The sequence below is a fragment of the Heloderma suspectum genome, chromosome 1, assembly GCF_057233095.1.
Source record: "Heloderma suspectum isolate Gila_16-S chromosome 1, 16-S_ref, whole genome shotgun sequence".
Classification (NCBI taxonomy): Eukaryota; Metazoa; Chordata; class Lepidosauria; order Squamata; family Helodermatidae; genus Heloderma; species Heloderma suspectum.
Genome location: NC_139458.1, coordinates 419,555,727 through 419,581,793, shown reverse-complemented (window position 1 = coordinate 419,581,793; position 26,067 = coordinate 419,555,727). Strand labels below are relative to the sequence as shown.

Below are 26,067 nucleotides of genomic sequence, written 5' to 3'. Positions count from 1 at the left end.
GACAGCCTTTCAAGTACTTGAAGAGTGCTATCATATCTCCCCTCAGTCTTCTCTCCTCTAGGCTAAACATGCCCAGTTCTTTCAGTCTCTCTTCACAGGGCTTTGTTTCCAGTCCCCTGATCATCTTTGTTGCCCTCCTCTGAACCCTCTCCAGCTTATCTGCATCCTTCTTAAAGTGTGATGCCTAGAACTGGACACAGTACTCCAGATGAGGCCTAACCAGTGCTGAGTAGGGGGGAACTAGTACTTCCTGGGATTTGGAAGCTATACTTCTATTAATGCAGTCCAAAAATAGCATTTGCCTTTTTTGCAGCCACATCACATTGTTGGCTCATATTCAGCTTGTGATCTACAACAATTCCAAGATCCTTCTCACTTGTAGTATTGTTGATCCAAGTATCCCCCATTTTGTAGCTGTGCATTTGGTTTCTTTTTCCTAGGTGCAGAACTTGGTATTTATCACTATTACATTTCATTCTGTTGTTTTCAGCCCAGCACTCCAGTCTATCCAGATCACTTTGAATTCTGTTTCTGTCTTCCAAGGTATTAGCTATCCCACGCAATTTTGTGTCATCTGCAAATTTGATCAGCATTCCCTGCACCTCCTCCTCCAAGTCATTAATAAAAATGTTGAAGAGCAGTGGGCCCAGGACTGAGCCCTGCAGTACCCCCCTCGTTACCTCTCCCTTGTTTGAGAAGATCCCGTTGATAAGCACTCTTTGATTTTGTAGCCAACTTTTCCTTTTGGAGATGTAGCAATCAGCACTGCACACAGTCTTTCAAAGTGTGGCTGTACCATAGGTTTGTACACACCACGTGTTATATTAAAGTACATAATTACATTGCAGAAGGAGTGTATAGGTCTGTGTCTCTTTTTGTTTGAGGTTTGGGGCCCTGATCCTGATTGAGACCACTGGGTGTGGTGAGGGGGAGGTTTAATCTTTCCCTCCCCAGCCACTTCCCACTCTGAAACCTCCCCTCTGCAAAGCTGTTAAAGCAAAAAACAACAACCCTCTATTGGTGCCAATGAAAAGGTGGGATTCAGAGAAGCAGCTGGGAAGGGTACAGCTCCCATACCCATGTTTTGTTTAGAGTAAAACAGACAAAAACAGACATTGATGTTCACAATGTCTCTAACATAATATGCCATTTGACCATAAGCTACTTACAAAATTTGCTTCAGCTGAAGTCCATCTGGATATTACGGTTCTGTATTTCTGGCATGGCTGGCCCATGGTGTTTTGCCATCTGATGTGGACCATCAAATGGTGCCCCCTTTCTCCTACCCTACAAGCTGCCACTCACAGCTCTTTCTCCTGCCATGCTCCACAATAAGCTGAGGTATGAGCATCTTGCAGTGAGACATCGTGGGGTGGCCACACAAGATGGCCCAAGACTTGGCCATAAAAGTGGTGCAGGTTTTGCAGGGTGGCAAACCCTGCTGTGGCAATGACGCTCCTACAGATGAGTCCAAGCAGAGCCATCTTGCACCTGGCTCCACTATACCTTGCTTCAAGGAAGGATGTTCATGTCCTTCCCCAGACTAGTGAAGCTTTATGGGATGTGATCTGAGATGGCACTAAGCCCAGCCATAGGAGTGCCACCATTGCATTGCTGTGATGGCAAAAACCTGGTTCCACCCTGCATCTCATGGCTGCCGATGCATCTGATCTTGCCAGGCCAGACTCTCTGACCCTGCAGATCCACTCACAGACCCCGGCCCACCTCTCTGAGTGGAAGAATCAGACAGCAGCTTGCTGTGGCTCTGACTTTAGACTTTTGTTTCCCCATTAAGCCAACCCTGAGGTTTCCGACTTCAGTCCTCATCACCAGCATCTTTCAATACTTGCCAAGTAATTAGGCTGTTCTTACTGTCTTCTATCAACAGTAATAACCTTTAATAATTGCACAATGCTTTCATATTTTCCTTCTTTTTCATCAGTCCACTGCAGGGATTAGTTCCTCATTTGCATCTTTGGGGGGAGAATTTAACCCATGTCAATTTGTCATTTTTACCTCTCTATTTATTTCATTAATTGTCAGGATAAAATGCAGTTCCCAGAAGGCTGTTCTTTGCCTTTCAAGTGTCTGCCAGTGCTGTGTTTTTCCTTCTTTCATGCCGAGCTGGTTCCCCCCAGGCAGTATGGGGTCAGGAAATGAAGAAGAGCGATGCGCATTACAGGGTACCTTGAAAGTCATAAGGGCGGGGGGGGGGGAAGTGATTCAAGATAACGTTGTGCAGGAATTCAGCGTGAGGAAAAAGCTTAGACTTGCGATAAAGATGCGAGATAAATTTGTTCAATTTCAAACATTTGAACCACTGTGCAAACTGAAACTCGGTTGTAGGGATGGCGGAGAATTCCACCATGAATTTCAGTGAGGCCGAATGCACTGGCATTCAACCCCCCGAAATCTGTGATGGAACGGCCTGCCACCTCCCTGCCCCCCCGCGGATCCCCCCCAGGATGAGACATACCTGGGGCGGATCTTCCAGGCGGTGGCGGCTCTGGCGGCGGCAGCTGCGGCGGCTGGTCTTCCAACCGGCTGCAACCGCCGCCATTTGCAGTCTTGTCTGGGTTTTTTGTTTTTTTTTTACAAGACGTGATAGGCTATGTAAAGACTTATGTAGCCAATCACATCTGGCTTTTTAAAAAAAAGTGTACGCAAATGGCAGCGGTTACAGCCGCCATTTGCGTTCCTTATTTTTTGCCATCTTAGTCTACGTAAATATTTACGTAGACTAAGACAGTGAAAATAAGGGGAACGCAAATAGCGTAGCGGACGCTATTTGCGTTCCCCCTTATTTTCTCCGTCTTAGTCTACGTAAATATTTACGTAGACTAAGACATCCAAAAATAAGGAACGCAAATGGAGGCGGCCATAGCTGCCGCCATTTGCGTACGCATGGTTTTTTTTTTTAAGCCAGACGTGATCGGCTACGTAAGTCTTTACATAGCCTATCACGGCTGACTACAGGGACTAGGGATGGCGGAGAATTTCTCCCCGAAACTTCGGGGGGCCAAGCGCCAACGTGTTCGGCCCCCCAAACAAGTTTCGGGGAGAAATCCTTCGAACCCCCCCCCCGCCCCCCGCACCCCCCCCCCCGGGACGGGACTTACCTTCACCGAATGTCACTCCCGGCGGCGGGTCCGGCCGGCCGTTCGGCGGGTGTTCGAGCAGGGCGGGAGCGGCAGCCGGTCTTTCGACCGGCTGCCGCCGCCGCCATTGCAATAAAAGAAGAAAAAGAAAACGCCGCCTGATAGGCTACATGACGATTAACGTAGCCTATCACGGCTAGATTTGCAAAGTCAGCCGTGATAGGCTACGTCAATCGTCACGTAGCCTATCACGGGTGACTTTAAAAAAAAAAAAAAAAAGTGCGACCGGATAATGGCGGCCCCCATAGGGAGCCGCCATTCCCGTTCCTTATTTGGTCGCTGTAGTCTACGTAAAGATTTACGTAGACTACGGCGAAAATAAGGGCAACGCTATTTGCGTTGCCCTTATTTTCGCCGTAGTCTACGTAAATCTTTACGTAGACTACAGCGACCAAATAAGGAACGTGAATGGTGGCTCCCTATGGGGGCCGCCATTAGCGTACGCGCTTTTTTTTTTTAAGTCACCTGTGATAGGCTATGTGACGATTGACGTAGCCTATCACGGCTGACTTTGCAGATCTAGCCGTGATAGGCTACGTTAATCGTCACGTAGCCTATCAGGGGGCGTTTGTTTTGTTTTTTTAAACTTTCGAGTTCGCGGCCGGGCGAGGCGGGCAGCCTCCCCCCAGCCTGAACTTCGCGCGGGGAGCAGCGAAGCGCCTCCCCCCCACCGTAAACATCCTTCGAGGACAGGTAAGGGACTTTCGTCCACCCCTAACAGGGACGCAAACGGCGGCGGCTACGGCCGCCGCCATTTGCGTCCCTGCTAGCCAGCGGCCGGATGTCTGGCTGCTGGCTGAGCAGGCCAGCAGCTCCGCGGAATCCCCGCAGAGCAGAGCTGGCTGGCGAGGAAAACGGGGGGAGGGATGGAGCGCCTCCCCCCCCAGTGGAACCCGGCGGAGCCAGGTAAGGGGAGTTTCATACATCCCCATTTGCGTTCCTTTTTTTTCTCCATAATAGCTTATGTAAATATTTACATAGGCTAAAACGGCAAAAAATAGGGAATGCAAATGGCAGCCGCTGTAGCTGCCGCCATTAGCGTATGCTGTTTTGGGGGGTTTTTTGCCTGCCATGATAGGCTACATAAATACTTACGTAGCCTATCATGGCAGCCTGGTTGGACGCAAATGGCAGCCACTACAGCGGCCACCATTTGCATCCGCAGCAGCCAGTCCGCGGCCGGAACTCCAGCTGCCGACGGCCCTGGCTGGCTGCTCTGCAGAGCCGTCGTGGAGCAGAGACGGCCAAGCAGGATTCCGGGGGGGAGGACCAGATCGCCTCCCCCCCATCGAGGATTCCAGGGGGAGGGACGGAGTGCCTCCCCCCCACACCACGAATCACATCCACGAAAAGGTAAGTGACTTTCGTACATCCCTACTCGGTTGTCCTTCAAAATTCACCCTTCCCCGAATTTTGCAATGGACTTCTCCAATTAAAATAAATGTATAAAAATGCATATATTGGGGCAAATAACATTAAAATGCATTATATTAGGAAAATTCCTTGCAAGAAAGTATATGAGGCAACAATGCACGCATTGGAGAAATGTGCACAGAAAATGTTTACGATTTCCATGCAAACTTTTTTTAAAAATGCTTCACATTCAGGAAAAACTGAACTTGAGATTGGAAGAATAAGAAACAGAGAAACCAGAATGGACCATCCCTACTTGTAGAGTCAGAATGGACTATGGACAGGATCTACAAGAGTCCCCCTCTGTGCTGATATGGACCAATCCTCCCTCTCATCAGAGCCCTGGAAAACCCCAGACATACCTGGAATCTAGGGATGTACAAAAGTCACTTACCATTTCGCATGTGTGATTCACGGTGGGGGGGGGAGGCGCTCCATCCCTCCCCACGGAATCCTCCCTGGCTGGCTCCACTCCACAGCAGCTCTGCAGAGCCACTGGCCAGGGCCATATGCAGCCAGAGTTCTGGCCATGGCTGGGCTGCTGTGGACGCAAATGGCGGCCGCTGTAGTGGCCGTCATTTGCGTCCTGCCAGGCTGCCGTGATAGGCTACGTAAGTATTTACGTAGCCTATCACGGTAAAGGCAGCCATGAAAATGGCGTAGTGGCCACCATTTGCGTGGCTGCCTTTACCATGATAGGCTACGTAAATACTTACGTAGCCTATCACGGAAAGAGCAGCGGCACAAACAGTGTAGTGGCCGCCGTTTGCGTCCCTGCTCTTTGCCGTGATAGGCTACGTAGCCTATCACGGCAGCTTCGCAGGACGCAAATGGCGGCCGCGGCAGCCGGCCGAAAGACTAGCTGCCACCAGAGCTGCCCCTGCCGCCACCGCCGCCAGAGCCCCAGGTAAGTTTCGTTCCAGGGGGATTCCGAGGGGTGGCGGGGGGTGGGAGGCCATTCCACCATGGGTTTCGGGGGGCCAAATGCCAGTGCATTCGGCCTCACTGAAATCCGTGGCAGAATTCTCCGCCATCCCTACTGGAATCCAAATCCTGTATGTCCCAGAATCCACGCTCTCTCTTCTCCCACATAAGGGACTGTTTGCAACCACCAAGTGGTGACTGGTGAGAACCTGGTGCAAGGTGATAGTCTGAAGAGGCTTCAAAATGTCTGATTTCTACAGTAGGGATATACAAATTGTGTACCTTCAGTGCCGCTTGCCTTCCGCAGTTTGCAGCCAGTGCTCCGTGTTAAAATAAAACAGTTTAAACAGTGTGCTACTTTAGGGAATGCATTTAGCCCTCGAAGGCTTTGATAAAAAGCCATGTTTTAACTTGGTGCCAAAATGAAACTAAATCAAAAGTGCAATCCTATGCATGTTTAGACAGAAAATGTCCTACAACTTCCAGTGTGCCCCAGCCAGTACCACTCTCTAATTCTTGGGATTTGGTTAGGATTGCACCTTAAATTGAGCAATCCACAATAAAATACAAGAAATGAGTATCTAATTAAACCATAGATAATCAGCAGGAAAAACAAATAATCAACAGTAGATCCAATCCTATTTACTACAGTGGAAACTAACCACTCATAAATGCCTGCATAAGCAAATGGGTCTTAGCCTGGTGCTGAAATGTTTGTGAAATGGGCACCAGGCATACCTCTTTCAGAGAGCATTCCAAAGTTGGGGTGCCACCTTGGAGAAAGCCCTGTCTCATGTCACCACTCAGTGTATTTCCCCTAGTGGTGGGTCAATGAGACAAGCCTTCCCAACAGATCTAAGGACAGACTGGTAGAGGGAGAGGTGTCCATGCAGAACAGGTCTACAGATTCTCTCTGGTTGTATCTACTCTACAAATGTATATAGATTTTATGCCAATTTAACTATTATGGCTCCCACCAAAGAATCTTGGGAACTGTAGTTCATGAGGGAGCTGAGAATTCCGCTAAAGTTCCCTAGTTCCTCTCCCTAACACAATTACTGTTCCCACAGTTCCCTGGAACAAGGGAATGATAATTAAAGGTACAATCCAATGCATGTTTAGACAAAAAAAAAGTAATTCAACTCCCAGCATTCCCCAGCTGTAGGAGTTGTAGGACTTTTTTTCTGTCTAAACATGCATAGGATTGTACCTTAAATTATGGGATTTTGTAGTTCTAAATAAATTAACCTGGATTATCAGAGCGAGTCAGGGAAGGAGGTATTGTGCTAAGTTTGAGCAACAATGGAAGTGGTTTCAATGAACAGTTAACAAATTATAATGATTGGTAACCCATCTTTTGTTGATATAAGGGAGAGGAAATGTTGGTACAAGTTGGCTGCTTAGGATGTAGCTGTTGATTTTTCCCCCCCTCTGGAAATCAATATTTAAAATCAATTAAAAAATGTGTGTGATTTAACTAGATTTTAGGTTAACACATAACCTAAATTGGCCTGGCCAAACTTTTTAAAACAGAGAGAAAATGGCTGCAAAGGTCCTTGATGACCTTCAAGGCCACACCTCAGTGACTCTATTTCAGCCTTTGGTGAATGATAGGTTTCAGTTGCATCACAGCTCTTTGGAGTTTCCCATTCTCTCTACTCAACCTGAGGTTGCCTGAAAGGCTGTTAGAGATCAAGTCTCAACTGCACAGCCATTCTTAGCACCTAAGCAACACCAAAAGTCCATTCACCAGGCGTAATCTTTCTTTGTCTGGAGGCAATTAGATCGCTTTCAGGTCAGAGGGAGACTATTGTGTGCCTGCTTGTTTGTTTATGTATACTGCCAAAATACTTGGCAAGCTTTGAAATGAACAGCCGGTATTATCTCAAGGGATATTTATGGGAGACCTTTCAGTGTGTATGATCTAGAAGTGTTCGATGCACAACAAAAGATTTTCCACAAACAGCAGTTGCGGTTATAAGCCTGCGTCTGGTCTGTGCCACTTAGGTGGCATTCAGGGGGGGAAGCCTCACATACTTGCGTGTTCCTCCCCCCCCCAAAAAAAGGCAAATAAAAACAACCCTCCTGACATACTAGTTTTCTATGTGCATGGATTTTTATTTGATGGGGGGGGAGAGAAGCATTCAATCATATGATCACACACTTTCTCTGAAATGGACCAACCCAGAAACTGCTTTTCCCCTGCATCTCACCTGCAGGTAGTGATGTGCGAATCAGCCAAACAAGCTCACCTCAAAGCTTGTTCATGTCCATATCAGATTGTGAACTTTTTTTTTTCCTTTTTGCACTAAAATCCAGGTATAGTTTCCCAAACATATGCATTATTTGTGGTCACTGTTTAAATGTATGCATTTCCCCCCCATTGATTAAAGTGCATTTAGACACATTTTTCACAAGTACACATTTTTCATGTCCATTTTTCAAATGTGCACATTTTCCAAACACTTTTTGTTTGTTTGTTCCCCAAATCATATCACCAGCCTGGAAATGTATGGATTTCAACCAGAGATTGCATTCAGATCTGTGTTCAGTTCTAGGAGGTGCGAACGAGATAGAATTCTGGTCCAAAATGAACTGAAACATCTTTCTCATACATCCCTACCTTCTGGTTGTGAGACCTAAATCAGCATGGTACAATAGAGCACTTGGACTTAGACACATTAGCATCTCCAGTTTAAAAGATTGCATGCAGTGGGTAATGAAAAAGATATCTCCTTGAGGCTCTGGGGAACTTTTGCCAATCAGTGTAGATAACACTGGGCTAGATCAGGGATATAGTTAGATCTCATAAGACTAGAACACAGGGTCATCCCATCAACCTGATAGGTGGGAGATCAAGGACAAATAAAAGGAAGTAGTTATTCACATAGTGCATAGTTAAACCATGGAACTTACTTCCACAAGATGTAATGATGGTCACCAATTTGGATGGCTTTAAAAGTGGATTGGCAAATTCATGGAGGATAAGGCTATCAATGTCTACTAGTCCTAATGGCTACATGCTACCTCCAATACCAGGGGCAGTATGCCTATGTACACCAGTTGCTGGAGAACATGGGTGGGAGGGTACTGTTGGACTTATGTCCTGCTTGTGGGTTTCCCATGACCAGCTGTTTGGCCACTGTTTGTGAACAGAATGCTGGACTACATGGACCTTTGGTCTGATCCAACATGGCTCTTCTTATGTTCTTATGGGGAACCAGTGGCCTTTCAGATGTTGTTGGACTACAGCTCCCATTATCCCTGAACATTGGCATGTTGTCTAGGGATGATGGGTGATGGAGTTCAGCAACAGCTGTATGGTCATGGGTTTCCCACTCCTGGGGTAGATGGACCAACATTCTCTGACTTGGTATAAGGCAGCAACGTATGTTCACAGAAAGGGTGCTCATCCCTCTCCCTAAATCCATCTTCCTTTCTTGCTTTGCATCTCTCCATCTGCCTCCACATCCACACCCTTTCCTGCAGGACTGAAGCCTGACCGAGAGCCCAGAACAGGGCACAAGAATATGGTCTGGATGGTCATGAAGCCAGACGACCTCCATAAAGTAAGCTGGTCAGCATTTAGTTACAGGGAGCAAGCAGATGTCCAAATCCAAGTTAGCAAGCAAGGATACCCTGAGCATAGAGAGAGACCCAGGTTCCCTCTGAGGCACTGAACATCCCCAGCTGGTTTCTCTGTGGGAGAAGGAGGTGGGAGAGATCTCTCCAGCTGGTTTGAGAACCTTTCCCAGCAAAATTAAGCGTGGCATATGAGTGCTGCTGTTAGCAGGCGCATCATCATCACCCCGCCTTCCCCAAGACCCTGATGAAGTGTAGGCCATGTAGAGAAGTCCTTCCTTGGGCATCACGTGACTCACCACCACAGCCCTGGAAGGCAGGGCTTCAGTGAAGGGAGTGATAATGTGAAGCGGGAGGAGCTTTCCTTTCAGTGGCTCAGGGAGAGGGCAATGTAGAGGCAAGCATGGCTCTGTTGTGCCTCAGCCTCTTGCTTCTCTTGGGTGCTTGCTCAGGGTGCCAGCATCCCCTCTGCCGGTGCTCAGACAGGATGGCATTCATCTGCCAGGAGAGCAAGGTGACCTCCATACCCCGGGACATCCCCAGGAATTCCACGGAACTGTGAGTAAAGAAGGGAAAGCCAGCCAACACACTGCCAAGTTGCACGGCAGTGTTGGCTCCAGCCTTGCCTTATCCTCCTTTGATAAATCTGTTCGGCCACTTTCAGAGGAACTCTGAGGGGGTGGTTGACTCCTCCAGGACCACTGCAACTCTCGGCCAGGCACCCCCGCCCCAACGGCACTTTATGATCATGGAGGAAAGATAAGGCGCCAGCTCCGACAAAAGTGTGAACTGAAGTTTCCTTTGGTGGCGGCAGGTTTTTTCCCCAGAGTAATTTATGTTAAAACGCCTGGCACATCCTCCCCAAAGCACTTGTTTAATGAGTGCAAGTAAAACTGAACAAAGTAAGTGTGTCTGCCAAAGAGCAGCACACTTAACTGGTGTCTAGAAATTTGGCAATATGTCCATCTAGATGGGAGTAGCAAGCGACTAGCTTCTATGCAGAGATGCAATAGGTGTCTGTGTGTGTGTGTTTTCCTTCTTAGCAAGAAGCTGGTGGTTTGCATGTATGCATTGCTCACAGAGTACGTTCTGGAGTTTTCTTAAAAGGCAGGTGGGTTGGGGGGGGTCTTAGATTAAGTTTTAAAAAAACAAATGGTCCTTCTGGAGTGAAACAGAATTGAAAACAGCTAATGAGAATAAATGGAGACAGCTCATTGGGTTAGATTTCTCAACTGCAAGTCAGTTTCTTCAAGTTCCCATTTATTTCACACAGACTGACGCAGCCAGAGTTCTTTATCGGATGTTTTTTTCCAGTTCTGTAACACAAAGGCTACCACTGATACTTAACCATGTCATCGCTGAAATAAAACCATTGGGGTTTCTTCCCCCTTTAAACACAAATGGCAACTTCTCAGCCTGCCTATCAAAGACATGTTAGTAAGAATATGGGCCAGTATGGCCCCAGGAATTGGCACCATATCTGTGAAGGTGCAAAAGGAGTTGACATCATCCAATCCACCTTGAAAAGATACCCTACAGTGCAATCCTATACATGTCTCAGAAGTAAGTCCCACTGAGTTCCATAGGGCTTCATCCTCCCAGATAAGTGGGTACAGGATTTCAACCTTAATAGACTACGTCATTTAAGCATAGTTACAAAGGATCTCCCCCCATTTCAGTGTAATTTTATGGAGATGGGTTATCAGCAGCTTTACAATGGAATGAACCTAAACAAAGTGAACTTCTTCCTCAGGCAGAAGATCTAGGCAAGGATAATATTCATAAGCAAACCTCATTACAGTTATGTACAACAAAATGCAATGTACAGAATGTATACAAGAAGTTTTTTTAAAAAAAAACTCTCATGGTTCAGATGTAACCTGATAACATTACATCAGCCTTCCCCAACCTGGTGCCCTCCAGGTGTTTTGGACTACAACTCCCAGCATTCCTGACAGGAGAGGCTGGTGGCTCCGATATCAGCGGGGCAGTGAATCCACTCCAGGTTTCAGTCAGAACCAGTCAGAACTCTAAAGGAGCTACAGAGTGACATTGGAGCTACCAGCCTCCACTGATTCCTGGCCATTGGCCATGCTGGCTGGGGCTGATGGGAGTTGTAGTCCAAAACATCTGGAGGGCACCAGGTTGGGGAAGACTGCATTACATCTGTTCCTTTAAGAAAGGGCAGACACAAGCGACAGGTTCACTGGTTGGTCTGAGAATCGAGGATGAACTGATAGAGACATCGACTCTTGGCAAATCTGTGTCTGGGCTGTACCACTTCAGATTACAGGTGCAAGGCTCACAGGATTACTCCACACACAAATAGCGCTCACTTAGAGAACTAGCATAGGAGAGAAGGGCTAGGCTAGAATCTCTCCTTCACATCTAACATTCTATGTGAAGGGAATGTTTGCATGGTGAAATATTCAGTCCAATTGGCTCCATCCGAACTAGTATACCATCTGCAGCAGTACACCTCAAACCCAGGGTTACCATCTCACTGAAGGAGCTAGGTGAAAGTTACCTCAGAAAGTTACCTCACTGTCTATTCCCTGGCCTGTCACCCAAGCTAGAGCTCAGCTTTCTAGACATGTCATGCATGGCTATCCATGTCCTCCCCTTCTCAAATGTTACAGCCCTCATGCGAGTGTCACCAAAATTTAAGGGCCGCAACAGCTCTTGCGGTTTTCTTTGTGCTGCCTGTCACCACAAATAGACTGCTACATCCCTTAAAACACACCCAGATTTTTTTTTCTTCCTTCTATGGGCAATATCCTATTGTGCCTGTGTGCTTATGGGATGCACAGCTCACGCAACAGTGTTTGGTGCTTCTAAAAATAACCCCAAATGAGCAGAAATGCTTGTTTCTGGAACAGGGAAGGCCAGCAGAGTTCAGAGAAGGGAGCGCCACTGACCTGTCCCAATCCGGAAACAAGCATTCCCACTCATTTCTGGGACTGTTTTTTGAAGCGTCAAAGCCCTGTTGTGTGAACGGTGGGTTCCACAAGCGCAGCTGAACCAGTGGAGGCAGACCAGCCCTGCTGGACTACTGCCCAATGTGTTTGAAGACCTATTATTGTTTGTTTGTTTGTTTGTTTTATTATTTACAATATTTATATAGTATATTATGGTGCATCACTTGACCTGTATCCTACCATGGAGGCTGGTGGCTCCGATGTCAGTGGGCCTCAGTCAGAACCAGTCAAAACTCTTAAGGAGTTAGAGTTAGATAGCTCCTTTAGAGTTCTGACTGGTTCTGACTGAAACCCAGAGCAGATACACCACCACACTGATATCGGAGCCACCAGCCTCCACTTGTATCCTATATGCCAGGAGTGAACTCATTCTCTGAGTATGGATCCTTATGTGGCCAAAACAGCACCATCCTTGCCCAAGAGGGAGACATCGGCCATCTTGGGGGAATCCACAGGTTTGCAGAAGTACAAGAAAAAATGTTAAAGAAAAAAAGAGAGGGTAAAATAAAACTGAAGAACATCCAAAATGATCCAGTGGAATAAAGAGAAAAAGTCTCAGGAAGTTGAAACTATATATGTGTGTGATTTTTACTCCAAGAAGTAGCCCTATGCGGTTCAATCTTTTTCAGAGATCTCTGCAGTCATTTATATCTTTAAAAAGCTAGCCCCTGAAGAAGACCCATGCTCAAGGCATAGGGCTACTTCTTGGAATAAAACCACATATGTTTTTTCAGCACCCTGAGACTTTGTTTCCTTATTCCTAAGGAAAACAATTAAAAATTCTAAAGTGTGGGGGGAGCCCAATAGCCCAATGGAGACCAAATACTGGCTTCCTGTGGAAAGGGGGCAGGGACAGAAAACTAAGGGAAGGGAAATGGAATGGCATATCTTCAAAGAGGGCCGGGCTAGCTAGACCTTTGAACAGGAAGCAGTCTTCACTGCAGTGTTTTGTTGCAAGGCTATTTGTACCCATGAACTTTTAACTTTCCATAGATGCCACTTTTCCTGATTTTCTCTAATCCTCTTCAAACATCATTCCCCCTCAGATGTTCTGCCTGAGGAACAGCCCACAAATTCGCTTCACATATTGCTTGAGGTAAAATCCAGCAATGGCCTAAGATCGGCAGAACCACCACCACCACACTCTCTCTCTCTCTCTCGAGGAAATTTTACTAGAACTTGCACAAACTTCTTTGCCTTCCTCTGAAACTCCTTAGATGTTTCACCTCAGGAGGAACCTCCTAAACCTGCTTCAGATTTTATTTGAGGTTAAATTTCAATAACAACTCTCTCTCTCTCTCTCTCTCTCTCTCGGAAATTTTTCTAGAACTTGCACAAACTTCTTTGCCTTCCTCTGAAACTCCTTAGATGTTTCACCTCAGGAGGAACCTCCTAAACCTGCTTCAGATTTTATTTGAGGTTAAATTTCAATAACAACTCTCTCTCTCTCTCTCTCTCTCTCTCTCTGTGTGTGTGTGTGTGTGTGTGTGTGTGTGTAAGTAACATTAGTTCTTCTCATCTGTTCCTATCATCTGTTGCTATGTGAAACTAATCACTCAGCAATCCAAAATTGGAAAAAAGGCAGATGGGAGCGGGAAAGAGATAAAACGTGGCCATTAATCAACCCCCTAATAAGTGGAGAATCTCTGTGCCAAAATATTTAGCAAAGAATGTTTGTGGGGGTTTTATAATAACTACTTTATCACAATGCCTTATTCTGAGAGGATTGTGAAGAGTCATGTCATACCCATGGAATCTAGTTGGCACTTGAGACCCTCTCTCCTCTAAGAACCAATTTGCCTTGCTCTGACACCATTGCCTACCAATAAGCACAGAACCACTTTTATCTAACATGATGTTTCCATGTCATTATTAGACTTTGGCCCAGGGGTAGGTAACCTTTTGGGGCCATGGGTACATTTGGCAATTTGGGAAACTGTCCTGGGCACATCACAAAATGGCTGCCACAGGAGGTGTAGCAAAGGACGAGTAAGATTGAGTACAAGAGAGCCAATGTGGTGTAGTGGTTAGGTGTTGGACTGGGTCTCAGGAGATCTGGGTTCTAGTCCCCACTCAGCCATGAAGCTCACTGGGTGACTTTGGGCCAGTCACTGACTTTCAGCCTAACCTACCTCACAGGGTTGTTGTGAGGATAAAATGGAAAAGAGAAGGACCATGTAAGCCACCTTGCATTCCTTGCAAGAGGAAAAAAGCGGGATATAAATGTAATAAATACATGAATTAATAATACAAGGCAGAGGTTGGGTTTCAGCCACAACACACTAAATAACTGCTTTGAACCCATGTTTTTCATCACCAACAGAAAATGGTGGTGGGATTCACAGCAATCCCAGCTATCAGTAAAAAAAAAAGTGTTGTTGTTCTTAAAGTGGAAGGGGTAGAGCACCTTGGTGTATGCCAAGAAAGGTGTCTGGGGACACATTGATGCCTACGGGTACCATGTTGTCTACCCCTGCTTTTAGGGCTGTGCACCACTTCAGCCCGAGGCCTGAGCTCCAAGTAGAAGCGGGGCACTTCATGCCACCTCATGCCACCTCCAAGGCATGGCGGATGGGGCACAAAGCGATACGAAGCAGGTTGGGTTGCTCTAAAGCACCTCAGCACACCTTGGCGCAATTCAGAAGCCCAGCCCAGCGACACCGACACCGCCAAGCTCACAGCTCCTTACCTGGGCTCTCTGGATGCACGATGGCAGCTGTCTTGTTGTTCCAAGTGGTGGGAGAGCTAGTTTTAAAATGATAACTCCCTGGATTTCAGGAAATAGATCCTGCAGGATCTATTTCCAGAACTATAGGGAGTTGCTATTTCAAAAATGGCTCCCCCCCCCGCCCCCCGGAACAACACAATTGCTGCCGGCACACATCCAGAGAGCCCAGGAGCTGACGGTGGCCATGGCTCCCCCAGTGGCAGTGGCAGCAGCTCCCCTGGCAGTGCCGGTGGCAGCGGCTGCCCACTGCCCCTCCCCCGGAACAACAACATGGCTGGCGGCACATGTCCAGAGGGCCCAGGGGGCTGGGTGGCACATCGGGGAGGAGGGGTGAAGTGGGATTCAGATTTGCAAATCCAGCTTCCATTCTGGAGGCTGAAGCAGGCCGGTGTCCCCCAAATCAGCCCAAAGTGAATTGGGCCTGCCTCAGAACCCCCAAAGCGACCTGTGAGGTGGATCTATGCACAGCCCTACCTGCTTTCGTCTTTTGACCAGCCTTCCCAAACTTGGTGCACTCCAGATATATTGGACTACAACTCCCAGCCACCCCCAGCCAGCCTTGGGATTGGGCACCACTACTAACATCTTGTAAAGGCAACTAAATCTGTGGGATTGATCTCTAAAATGAGTGGATATATAATCCCAGCCAAAGTTAAGCAGTTTTAAAGTCCTGTTGGATTTCAACAAGAGAGTTAAGCATGTACTCAGTTGTCTTTCAGGGAAATCAATGGGAGCTTTGCACACTCAACTCCTATCAACTTCAGTGGGATTTCCATGAGCACAAGCGTGTTTAGGACAGGGGCCATTGCACCATTCAAAAACTATACATAATATTTCAAGGAGACTTTGTGTTTCATCATTGAGAGCTAGGGCTGATTTAAGATCATCCAGATCTTAAATCTGCAGACTGCCCCACCCATAGATTTAGAAGTGACTTTGTTTCTTGTGCTTGGAATGTCTGCTTCCTGCTTATAGCTAACAGGTTGTCTGAACCAGTGGAGGCTGGTGGCTCTGATTTTGTTGGGGCTGTGCATCCATTCTGGATTTCAGTCAGAACCAGTCAGAAGTCTAAAGGAGCTATCCAAAGTGGTGAACCTATTTGGAGGATACGGTTCAGCACTTTGGATAGCTCCTGTAGAGTTCTAGCTGGTTCTGTCTGAAACCCAGAACAGATTCACGGCCCCACCGAACTCAGAGCCACCAGCCTCCACTGGTCTGAACTACTTGTCATGACCACAATCCACTATTTGCACATCACTGCAAACCTTTCCAGTGTAGCTCACAATAGCAGCCTGTGTAGAATGTCCTCTTCGGCTTCCCCAAACAAGATGAAATGCATCACCAAAAAAGAGGATGAGAGAGGATGCAGATTTGCACACAATTTACATATGCTGATTTAAATAGTGAGAGGCACATCTTAAAATAATGACCATAATTGAAATACAATATATTTCACCATTGGGGGTGGAGGGAGATGGGGACCAGATGACCCATGTTCCTTCTCAGTCTGCTGTTCCGGTGTAAACTAATCTGTGTCTCTGCTCTCCTCCATTTTACAGTTTTATGGGCTGACGATGTACAATTGTATTGTGTTTTATTAGTTTTGTACCCCACTTTGGGGTTATTTTATAATGAAAAGGGGGTAATAAATTATATTAATTAATTAATGGATCATTGTTGATAGGCAACATCAAAGCTCCTGCTTTACTTCCTTATGGTTCTTTATCTTTAAACTGGACTTTAAATTGGACAGCCCTTCAAAGAGAGGACTGTCCTTTGCAAAGTAAGCTTGTGTGGCAGGAAACATTGCAATGCCCAGCTACTATTGCTGAATGCATGGTGGTCTCCAGAAAGTGGCAAAGTGGGCAGGTGCTGGGGCCCTGAGGCTAACCAGGGGCCCATTGAGGACATCTGAATTAACTGGACAACTAAACCTCAAGGCATTAGTTTTTGATTTCTCCTTAGTCTTCATCAGGCTTGGCATTAATCATCTTCTTTTACTCACAATTATGGTGATTGAAGGGCAGAAAATATTTTTGGTTTTAATCTCTATTAGTGGTTATGCATATGGATCCAAGGTGTTATATTCTGAATTAATGCAACGTATAAATGTGAGGTCTTGTACAACTTGGAAAGTGAAAGTGCTCCTGGGTATCACTGTTACTGAGGATGTTGAAACTGACCTTTAGCTACCTGATGGAGAATTAGAAAGTGGAATTTTTAAAAGAGAATTTGCCACATGACTTGATTTGCTTGCATGAGTGATCTAGGCAGAGGACTCTAGGGGTCTAATCCCTCCATGCCTTACCAATTATGGGGACCCAATTTTGTGTATTGTGCTATAGAGTTGGGGTGACTTCATACAAGCCTTATTACCTGTGAGGACACCTGCATATAGGAAATGGAGTGTACCCCACATGTGTATTGTTAATATTGTTAATGAACATCTATTATGCATGTCAGTGTGGTATACCAGGTATAGTGCAGGATGTAGACATGGGAAACCTGGTTTTAAAATCCCTTCTCAGCCATGAAGCTCAGTGGGTGATCTCAGGTCAGTCACTATTCAACAGGATAACCAACCTCACAGGGTCATTGTCATTGTGAGGATGCAAAGATCACATATGTCATCGTGATGGATAGAAATGTAAGAAATTATGAAAGATAAAATAATACAGACATGAAACACCAAATTTCCTTCATGGATGCAAGGGACAACCATGCAGGAACTTAGATTGCAATCCTATAATCACTTACCTGGGACTGGATCCCTTTTAGCTCAATGGGGCTTACTTCTGAGTAGACATGTACAGGATTGCACTGTAAGGGTGTAAAGCAGCCTTCCCTAACCTGGTGCCCTCCAGATTTTTTGGACTGCAGCTCTATCTAAAAGTGTTTCTATGCTGCCTTTATGGATGGAGCCCTTTCAAGGCAGTGTATAAGATAAAAATCACACCAAGTGGATGCAATAAATAATCCATAAAGACATGTTTCAATAAAATCCATAAAAACAGAGATTGCCAATTAAGGGAGCAATCCTACCAGGATAGGCAGCTGCCTCCGAACTCAGAGGCAACCGCCTATCCAATGCAGGGCAGGAGAAGTGCGGAGGGGATCAGCCACTTTGCATTTGTGGCCAGACAACCGATTTCAGCTGTCTAGCCTCGAGAAGATGGAGTGGGGGAAGCAGCTGCCGGATGACTCGTTGGATGTGTCATACTGGCATTTTCTCATTCCCTGCCCCAGAACACCCCCAGGAACGCCCCATTTCTACCACTCCGTGCTCTTCTTCCAAGTGCGGAGTGCGAGACTGTTCCACGCTGCCTACGGGGCAGCGCAGGAGGGGGGAATGTCGGTTCTCCAGGAACTGACCTCAGAATGCGGGATCCAAGGCCGGTTCCCGGAAACCGACATATCCTATGGCTGTCTAGCGGCTGACTAGCAGCCGTAGGATTGCAACCTAGAACTATTAAGAGCAACACTCCCAGCATGCCTGACCATTGGCCATGCTGTCTGAGGTTGATGGGAGTTGAAGTCCAAAGCATCTGGAGGACACCAGGTTGGGGAAAGCTGCTGCAAAAGCAACCTTAGCCATCCATGAGGCAACCGGAAAGATGGGTGTGTTTTTCTTGAGCTAGGCAATGAGGCCTGCTTTGCAGCTTGTGCTCTGCCTCATCCCATGCCTTCGTTTCGACCAGCAAAGATGACAGGAGCAAATGTCGCACCCCTCTGTCTTGTTCAGGTTTTATGAGGGTAGGCTGGGGTCAGTTCTTTACTGGAGCTGGAAGAGATATTGACAGCAGTTACCAGAGTTCCCTGCCCTCATTAATCTGAAATATTCTTATGAGCTCCACAAGCAATCAAGGTTGCAGGAGACGCTTAGTCCTTCCAGCCCAGTAACTATGTGTCTAGACAGAGACAATGAGAAGCCTAAACAAAAAGTCTGAATAGATGACACTGTGTGTTGATCTTCTCGCCCAGTTTTACCTTCAATAATGATTCTTTTAAAATCCACCATCTTGTTGACGGCAAATACTTTAAAGTGAATTATGCACTGAAAGGTTTCCATTTATCACCCAGATATTTTTACAAGCAGTTTTGTTCAATCATTTCTGCCTTCCGTTCAGAGATGGGTACATTTGGTTTAATTAAATTCCACACAAGTCTGATTCACCAGCACATACCTCCTTACTGACCAAGGCCTTGTTAAAATATTCCAAACATTCACCAAAGAGTGCAAGTAGGTTTACTTCTGGGAGGGCATTCTGGCTGCTGCAGCAAACAACAGGTTGGGAAATTTTTAGAAGTGTTGAATTCCCGTAGTGTAAATCTTTTGGGGAGTAGATGACCCAACCTGATGTTCCAGATCTACTGGAAGTAGCTACCCAAGCCTGCTGTTTCGAGCAGCAGGCTGGAGCACTTACCTGTGAGTAGATTTATTTACAAAACATTCTGTGTTCAAAACTGTCTGCATTTATTTAATCTGCGGACTCTTCAGATTAGCGATGTGCCAAAGCTTTTGGCACAGTTGTCCTTCAGTAATTGGGGGTTGGGGGGAGATTAATAATGAAACTTCCTTAAGATTGGGGGTGGGGGTGGTGAGGAAGTTCCATAAGTAGGGTGCCACAGTCAAAAAGGCCCTCTCCTCCATTACCACCCAGTTCACTTCAGATTAGAGCTGTGCTGAACCTTTCAGCACAGTTCAGTTTCAGCAATTGTGGGGGAGGGTATTCATGTGGGGAAAAAAAAAATTCCTGAGGGTTGCGGTGGCAGTGGTGTCAAAGTTCTTAGATATTTTCCAGGATGTGCTGGGGCTTGGTTTACCTTTTAACCTAAAAAGCTTTCATTGCAATTTACAAAACAAAAATCCATCAAACTTGGATCTGTACTGACTTCTTCAACCACCAACAGGAAGCCCAGTAACAGCTGGTCTGCGCCAGGCCGGTGGATGCAGTCTCTCCTCCTGCTGTGGCTGCTTTGGTTCTTAGTGCTGCTTTTTACCATTGCTAGCTGTGCTCTGCAGGTGCTTTATGGACTATTTCAGCCCTGCATTTAAGCACCAGCCTGGTGGCCATGGGCAACCAGGAATTTATTCCATGCAGGCCAATGAGCGGGCTGGCAGAGGAAGGTGGGAGTATTCCAACCCTCCTTTGCACCTGGCATAGAGACCAGGCAAACTGCCAGAGAGGAGGGAAGCCCCCTCTTCTGTGCCTGGCTTAGAAATGCAGCTGGATGTTGCAGGGGGGACAAAGCTCTCTGTCCCTTTCCTGCCAACCCAATGCAGGCAACTAAAAAATAAAATCCAGACAAGTAATGCGGCCTTCGTTACAAGACTATTGTAAATCCAGACTATTGTAAACCACCCTGGAGATTTCTAGTTGTAGGGTAGTATAGAAATGTTTTATTATTGTTGTTGTTGGTGTTACTTCTATTACTTCTATGATGACGACTACTACTACTGACCCAGCATCTTGTTTCCAACAGTTCACAACAGCACATGAAGGCAATAGCCTTCCCCTACTGTTTGCCATTCTCCCAGGCACTGGCATTCAGTGGCATGGAGCCTCTCAACACAGAGGGTCTGTGGCTATAGCCATTGACAGGTATCTCCCCCATGAATTTATCTAACACGCTACTAAAGCTAGAGCTGAGCTGTTTCACAAGCTACATTTTTCTCAGAGAAGTTCTGAGGTTTTCCTTTCTCTTGCCCCCCTCTAGAAAAGGAAGGCCACTTTGCACAGTTTTTCTCCAAATATTCTTCACCCTTTTTGTGATGGCTGCTGTTTTTACACACACACACACACACACGCAGAGAGAGAGAGAGAGACTGTTCTACTGCCACTGCTAAAGTTGAGCCCCAGCCCTGAGAACCAGATGGAGAATTTTTCCTCCCCCTGGAGAAATTTGGTGAAATCCCCCCCACACACACACACACAATTTGTCTGTCCACAATAGGGCAGATACTTTGGAGAGGCCATTTATGCACGGCTCTAATAAAGCCATGGGAACCGGCGGTTATCACTACATCTTGTGGCAGGGAATACCACAAGTCAATTACCTGCTGTGGGAAAGAAGTCTGTTCTTTTGTTTGCCCTGAACCTGTGAGTCTATTTGCAACGCAGCTCTAAAGCTGAAATGCCCCTGACTCAAGCTCAACAAATCTTGGAAATAACACCAATCCATTCTGCAGTAACCAAGACTTATCAGAAATCTCAAACACAGGGCTTCTTGAGTTCGCAACTCTGATGGGTGAGGGAACAAGGACGCCGTGTACTTCATAGAAGTTCCTTGAAAGAAATGCTCAAGACAAATGGCCCCTAAAAGGAACAAACAGTTATTAAAAGACAGATAGAAAAAGGCTCTGTAAACAGCATTCTCTGCTTTCATCCTCAAGGGTGAAGGGTAATATGCATTTATTTACTAATTTGCTTATTTATTGTTTTCTTTGGAGCCTTTATTACATGCTAAAAAAAACATGAAGCCTTTCTACACAAGGCATTAATTGTGTGCTCATGATTCCTCACTCATGGTAGTTTGCGGGTGCTGTATATGACATTGTCATCCTCCATGGCCTGTCTGTTCTTTGCAATCTATTTTTTTGGGGGGGGGATTCCTATCGAGGGAAGTCTGGTATATCTTGGAATGGAGGAATGAAACCCTAGTGTAGTTGCACTATTCCACTATACCACAGCATCACCTAGAGGTTAAATAATGGAACCTATAGAAAGGCAGAGAAGGAAAAAGCCAGGGGAAAGAAACCAGGGGGTAGAAGATCTGATCTTACCCAACCCAGGGTAAGTCCCTGTAACAAGCAAGTTACAGGAAGCCAGATTCTGGCTGAACATCAGGAATAACTTCCTGAATGTTAGAGCAATGCGACAATGGAGCCAATTCCCTTGGGAGGTAGTGGGCTCTCCCACACTGGAGGCATTCAGGATGAAGCTGGACAGCCACTTGTCAGGGATGCTTTGACTTGGATTCCTGAATTGAGCAGGAGGTTGACTCAAAGGTCTTATAGGCCCCTTTCAACCCTACTCTTCTATGATTCTATGATCCCACAAAGAATATGGAAGTAGAAGCCTCGGGAAAGTGACAGATTAAAAGAAGCGTGTAGAAAAGCCCATTGTGGATTATAAAATGTTTTGACATGAGTGAAATGTGTTTAGCGATCTCACATTTTGAGGTTGTTGACGTGCACCGCTCATAGTATGTACAGAGGCTTTCTCAACCAGGTGCCCTCCAGATGTTTTGGACTAGAACTCTTAGGATCCCTCTTAGGCTTGAGTCCCACAAGCTCCCACATCTTGGGGGTCACAGATTCCCCACCCCGATATACACACTTACCCAGGATCAAGACCCATTGAACTCAATGAGGCTTATTTCTGAGTAGTCATGTATAGGGTGGTCCTGTTAGTGGGCTGCAACTTTCCCATCCTTAAAGCTCATTTGTGTATGTGCATTTGAGCATTTCTGCCTCTCTACATCACCAATGCACGCATGTGCATTGATAATACTCCAAAATAGTAAGTTCCATATATATATATATGATAACATCGATATCCTTCATATGTATGATCACACCAAGATGATGCACATAAGTGTCCGTTTATATTAGTAAAACACTATAGAAAAAGTCTCTTGATACAATTGATCATATACTCTCATCAAAGCTGCTTTATTGCAGTGTTCTATCAGTGCAAGCAAGTGGGTGTGTGCATTGGTAAAATGCCAAAGGAAAAGAATCCTGATGCAATCATCTGCACAACTACATTTTTTTTAATTTTTTGGTGATTTTTTTTTTTTTTTTTTTGCAGTGTTTAGCAATGTGTGATTGTGAGTAGGAATGGTGTGGGCACCTGGTTGGGGCTCAAAGCCCAGTGAGAAATTGCTGACTTGACTCGCCCCCCTGAACGCCAGTCCGTGGACGCCAGCGCCTGCCCAGCATGCCACGTGCCAAGCTAGGCAAGCATGCAGGCATCTGCTCCCTCAACAAGCACCATTTGCCACTCAAATGGCTGCTCGTTCTTTTCCATAAGTATCCCATCTACACAATAAATGCCTGTCATGTTGTGGACATTGCCCCTTTAAGGCCCCTATTTGCATAGGTGGGATACTTATGGAAAAGAACAGACAGCCATTTGAGTTGCAAATGTTGCTCAACGAGGGAGTGGATGCCTGTGCACTGCTGCCAAGCACCCACTCACCTGGGTTGGGTAAGTGCTGGGGATCTGGCGAGCACTGCTCAAGGTAGGTGCAGGGTGATCCACCCATCCCTAATTGTGAGCATCCTTAATGAAGAAGGGGGGAAATGCAAATGAACTGGAGACAAATTGTGCATGCATGGCACTGTGTACAAAATGTGGAAATAAAATAAAATAATGGAGGATTTCTGATGCATTGGTTGGTTTGCCTTTGGAAACAATACCAAGTAATTTGGAACTAAAAAAGAAAACATCTGGGGAGAAATGTAGATGGAGAAAATTTCAGATGCATATGTAGTTATAGGACAATGGTGTTTGTTAAAATAGCTTTAACCAATAGCACTAAAAATCCTGTCTGCTTGCTTAGCTGTTTACCTGTGAGTAGGGATGGCACAGGTGCCCAATTCAGTCCGGGAATCCAGCAGACCTGCTCCTGCCTGCACCCCTGAGCATTGCTTGCCGAGCCCCTCCCCCTGCTTGCCTCCTGTCCGCATTCAGTGAATGGCCTGCACTCACCCCAGCAGCCTTGTCGAGCTTCACGGTCATAGAGATGGGGCAGAATTCAGCCACGGACCCCAATGAGGCCAGATTCCAAGAATCCAGCCCCACTGGGGCCCGTGGCAGAATGGCGCACTCACCTCCGCCTCCCTCCGGAATCCATCTGGGTCGGATCCCTCTGTGCGTTGATCCTGCAGAGCTGGCTGCCTACTCTGCATCGCTGGCGATACAGCCATTGCCATTGCCATGCCGTATCATTGTGCTAAGTCTCCGGACACAAATGACGTAGCGGGCACCATTTGCGGCCGTAAAGCTGGTAGATTAACCTAAATGCAGCCTTAAATGGCTGCATTTAAGCTAATCTACCAGCTTTACGGCTGCAAATGGCGCCCACTGCACCATTTGCATCCGGAGACTTAGCACAGCGATATGGCACGGCAATGGCTGCCGGCCGCATTGCCATTCACCAGCAATGCGGAGCAGGCGACTGGCTCCACAAGATCAACGCAGAGCGGAGCCAGCCTGGACGGATTCCGTGGGGAGGGATGGATCGCCTCCCCCCGCCTGCAGACCCCCCCAACCAGAACGGGGTAAGTGATCCGGCCATCCCTACACAGTCACCATTTTCTGAGAAATAAAATGGTGATTGCAAAAATAGGCAACTTTGTGCACACACGAAAATGCACATTTTTGCAAATGCACATATTTGAGTGTGGAAAAATGAGCATTTTGTGAATGCACATACTTGCATATGCACAAAAATGTGTATTTTATGAAAAATGCATATTCTCGTACACACACTAATGTGTGCCTTCATAAAAATGCACATTTCACACAATGGAATATTTTCACACATACAAAAACATGCACATTTTTGCGATTGTCATTTTATTTTTTTAAAAAATGGTGACAGCGGAGCTTGACAAAACCGCTGGGGTGAGTGCGGGCTGCTCGCCGAGTGTGGAAGGGGCTCGAGCGTAGTCCAGGGACCAGCAAGCGGGGGCAGGGGCTGGGCAGAAGTCAGGACAACCTGGACAGGGGTGAGTTCGGACATCCCTATCTGTGAGTTGTCTTGACACAAAATATCAGTGCACTGTTTGCCTTCGCTTCTAGAAGAACCACACCAATACCACCAATCTAGACAGTAAATGTTGCTTTGGGGGGATGCAACCAGATTCATTGTGACGGAACGCATCCTTAAGTTGTTCTTGTTTTCATGGTGATCCGTGAATGAACAGAAAATACAGCAGAAGAGAAGAAACACCACCAGCAATGTATGCGTATTGAAGGTTCGGAGCAGAAGGTTGGGAGCAGAAAGAAATTGCAGGTTGGGAGCAGAATTAAAATGGGATGGAGGTGATTGGCAGTAGATTCAGGACAAACAAAAGGAAGCCCTACTTCACAATGTGCAATGCAGAACGGGCAGGTAGAATTCCACTGTTCTAAGACAAGGTGATGGCCACTAGCTTAGACAGCTTTAAAAGGAGATTAGACCAATTAATGGAGGATTGGTCTATCAGAAGTGATTAACCATGCTAGTTAAATGTAAGTTCCATGTTCAGAGCCTGAATGCAAATGAATGTGAATTGATGTGGGGCAAACAAGGGGGAGGACTGTTGCCCGTGCCTCACTTGTGGGCTTTCCAGAAGCACCACCACCAGTGATGTAGTGGATCCAGGGCTCACCGGGATGCAGCACCACCACTTTTTCTTAGCAGGGATACTGACACCATCTGCCACTCCCCTCCGACTTCCTGTCCCTCCTGAGTTTAGCCCCAATCCCCACAGTAGTTGTTGGTGCAGTGGGGGGAAGAGAAATGGATTTTCCAAGCAACAGTTTCTTGTTGTGAGTTATCCCTGTTCTAATACAGAGTAATTTGGAGTGGCTTGGCCTTGAATGGGCAATTAAGGCCTGTTAGCTTTACAAAAGACATGCTTCTGGTAGAGATGAAAACTGCTAGAACTGGTTTGTTGTTACGGATCAGCACAGCTGCCTGAATTTCTGGAGGCTCTCTTGGGGGGGGGGGGCTATGGAGACTGTCAAGATAAGTGCTTGCACTTCAGAATTTGCCACCATACCACTGCTAGTCACAATTAAAAAGAGTAATGCAGCACTAGGTGCACTGGTTAGGCCTCTTCTTGAGTACTGAGCCTGGTTCTGGGCACCACACTTTAAGAAGAAACTGGAGAGGGTTCAGAGGAGGGCAATGAAGATGATCAGGGGACTTGAAACAAAGCCCTATGAGGACAGACTGAAAGAACTGGGCATGTTTAGCCTTAAGAAGAGAAGACTGAGGGGAGATAGGATAGCGCTCTTCAAGTACTTGAAAGGTTGTCACAGACAAGGCCAGATTCCGGCTGAACATCAGGAAAAACTTCCTGACTGTTAGAGCAATGCGACAATGGAACCAATTCCCTAGGGAGGTGGTGGGCTCTCCCACACTGGAGGCATTCAAGATGAGGCTGGACAGCCACCTGTCAGGGATGCTTTGACTGCATTGAGCAGCGGGTTGGACTCAATGGTCATATAGGCCCCTTCCAACCCTACTATTCTATTCTATGATTCATCATCTGGACTGGAGAAGA

The 26,067-nt window shown here is 46.5% G+C and overlaps 1 protein-coding gene across 2 annotated transcripts in view; it reads left to right on the top strand.

Moving 5' to 3' along the window:
• Positions 1–9,446: 9,446 nt before the first annotated feature.
• Positions 9,447–26,067, top strand: part of FSHR (follicle stimulating hormone receptor) — a 157,421-nt gene continuing 140,800 nt past the window's right edge. For both annotated transcript variants that reach the window (XM_084829212.1, XM_084829213.1), the window contains exon 1: positions 9,447–9,635. In XM_084829212.1, coding sequence (XP_084685338.1) covers positions 9,481–9,635 — 155 coding nt within the window. In that variant the 5' untranslated portion in view covers positions 9,447–9,480. The remainder of the gene's footprint in view (positions 9,636–26,067) is intronic.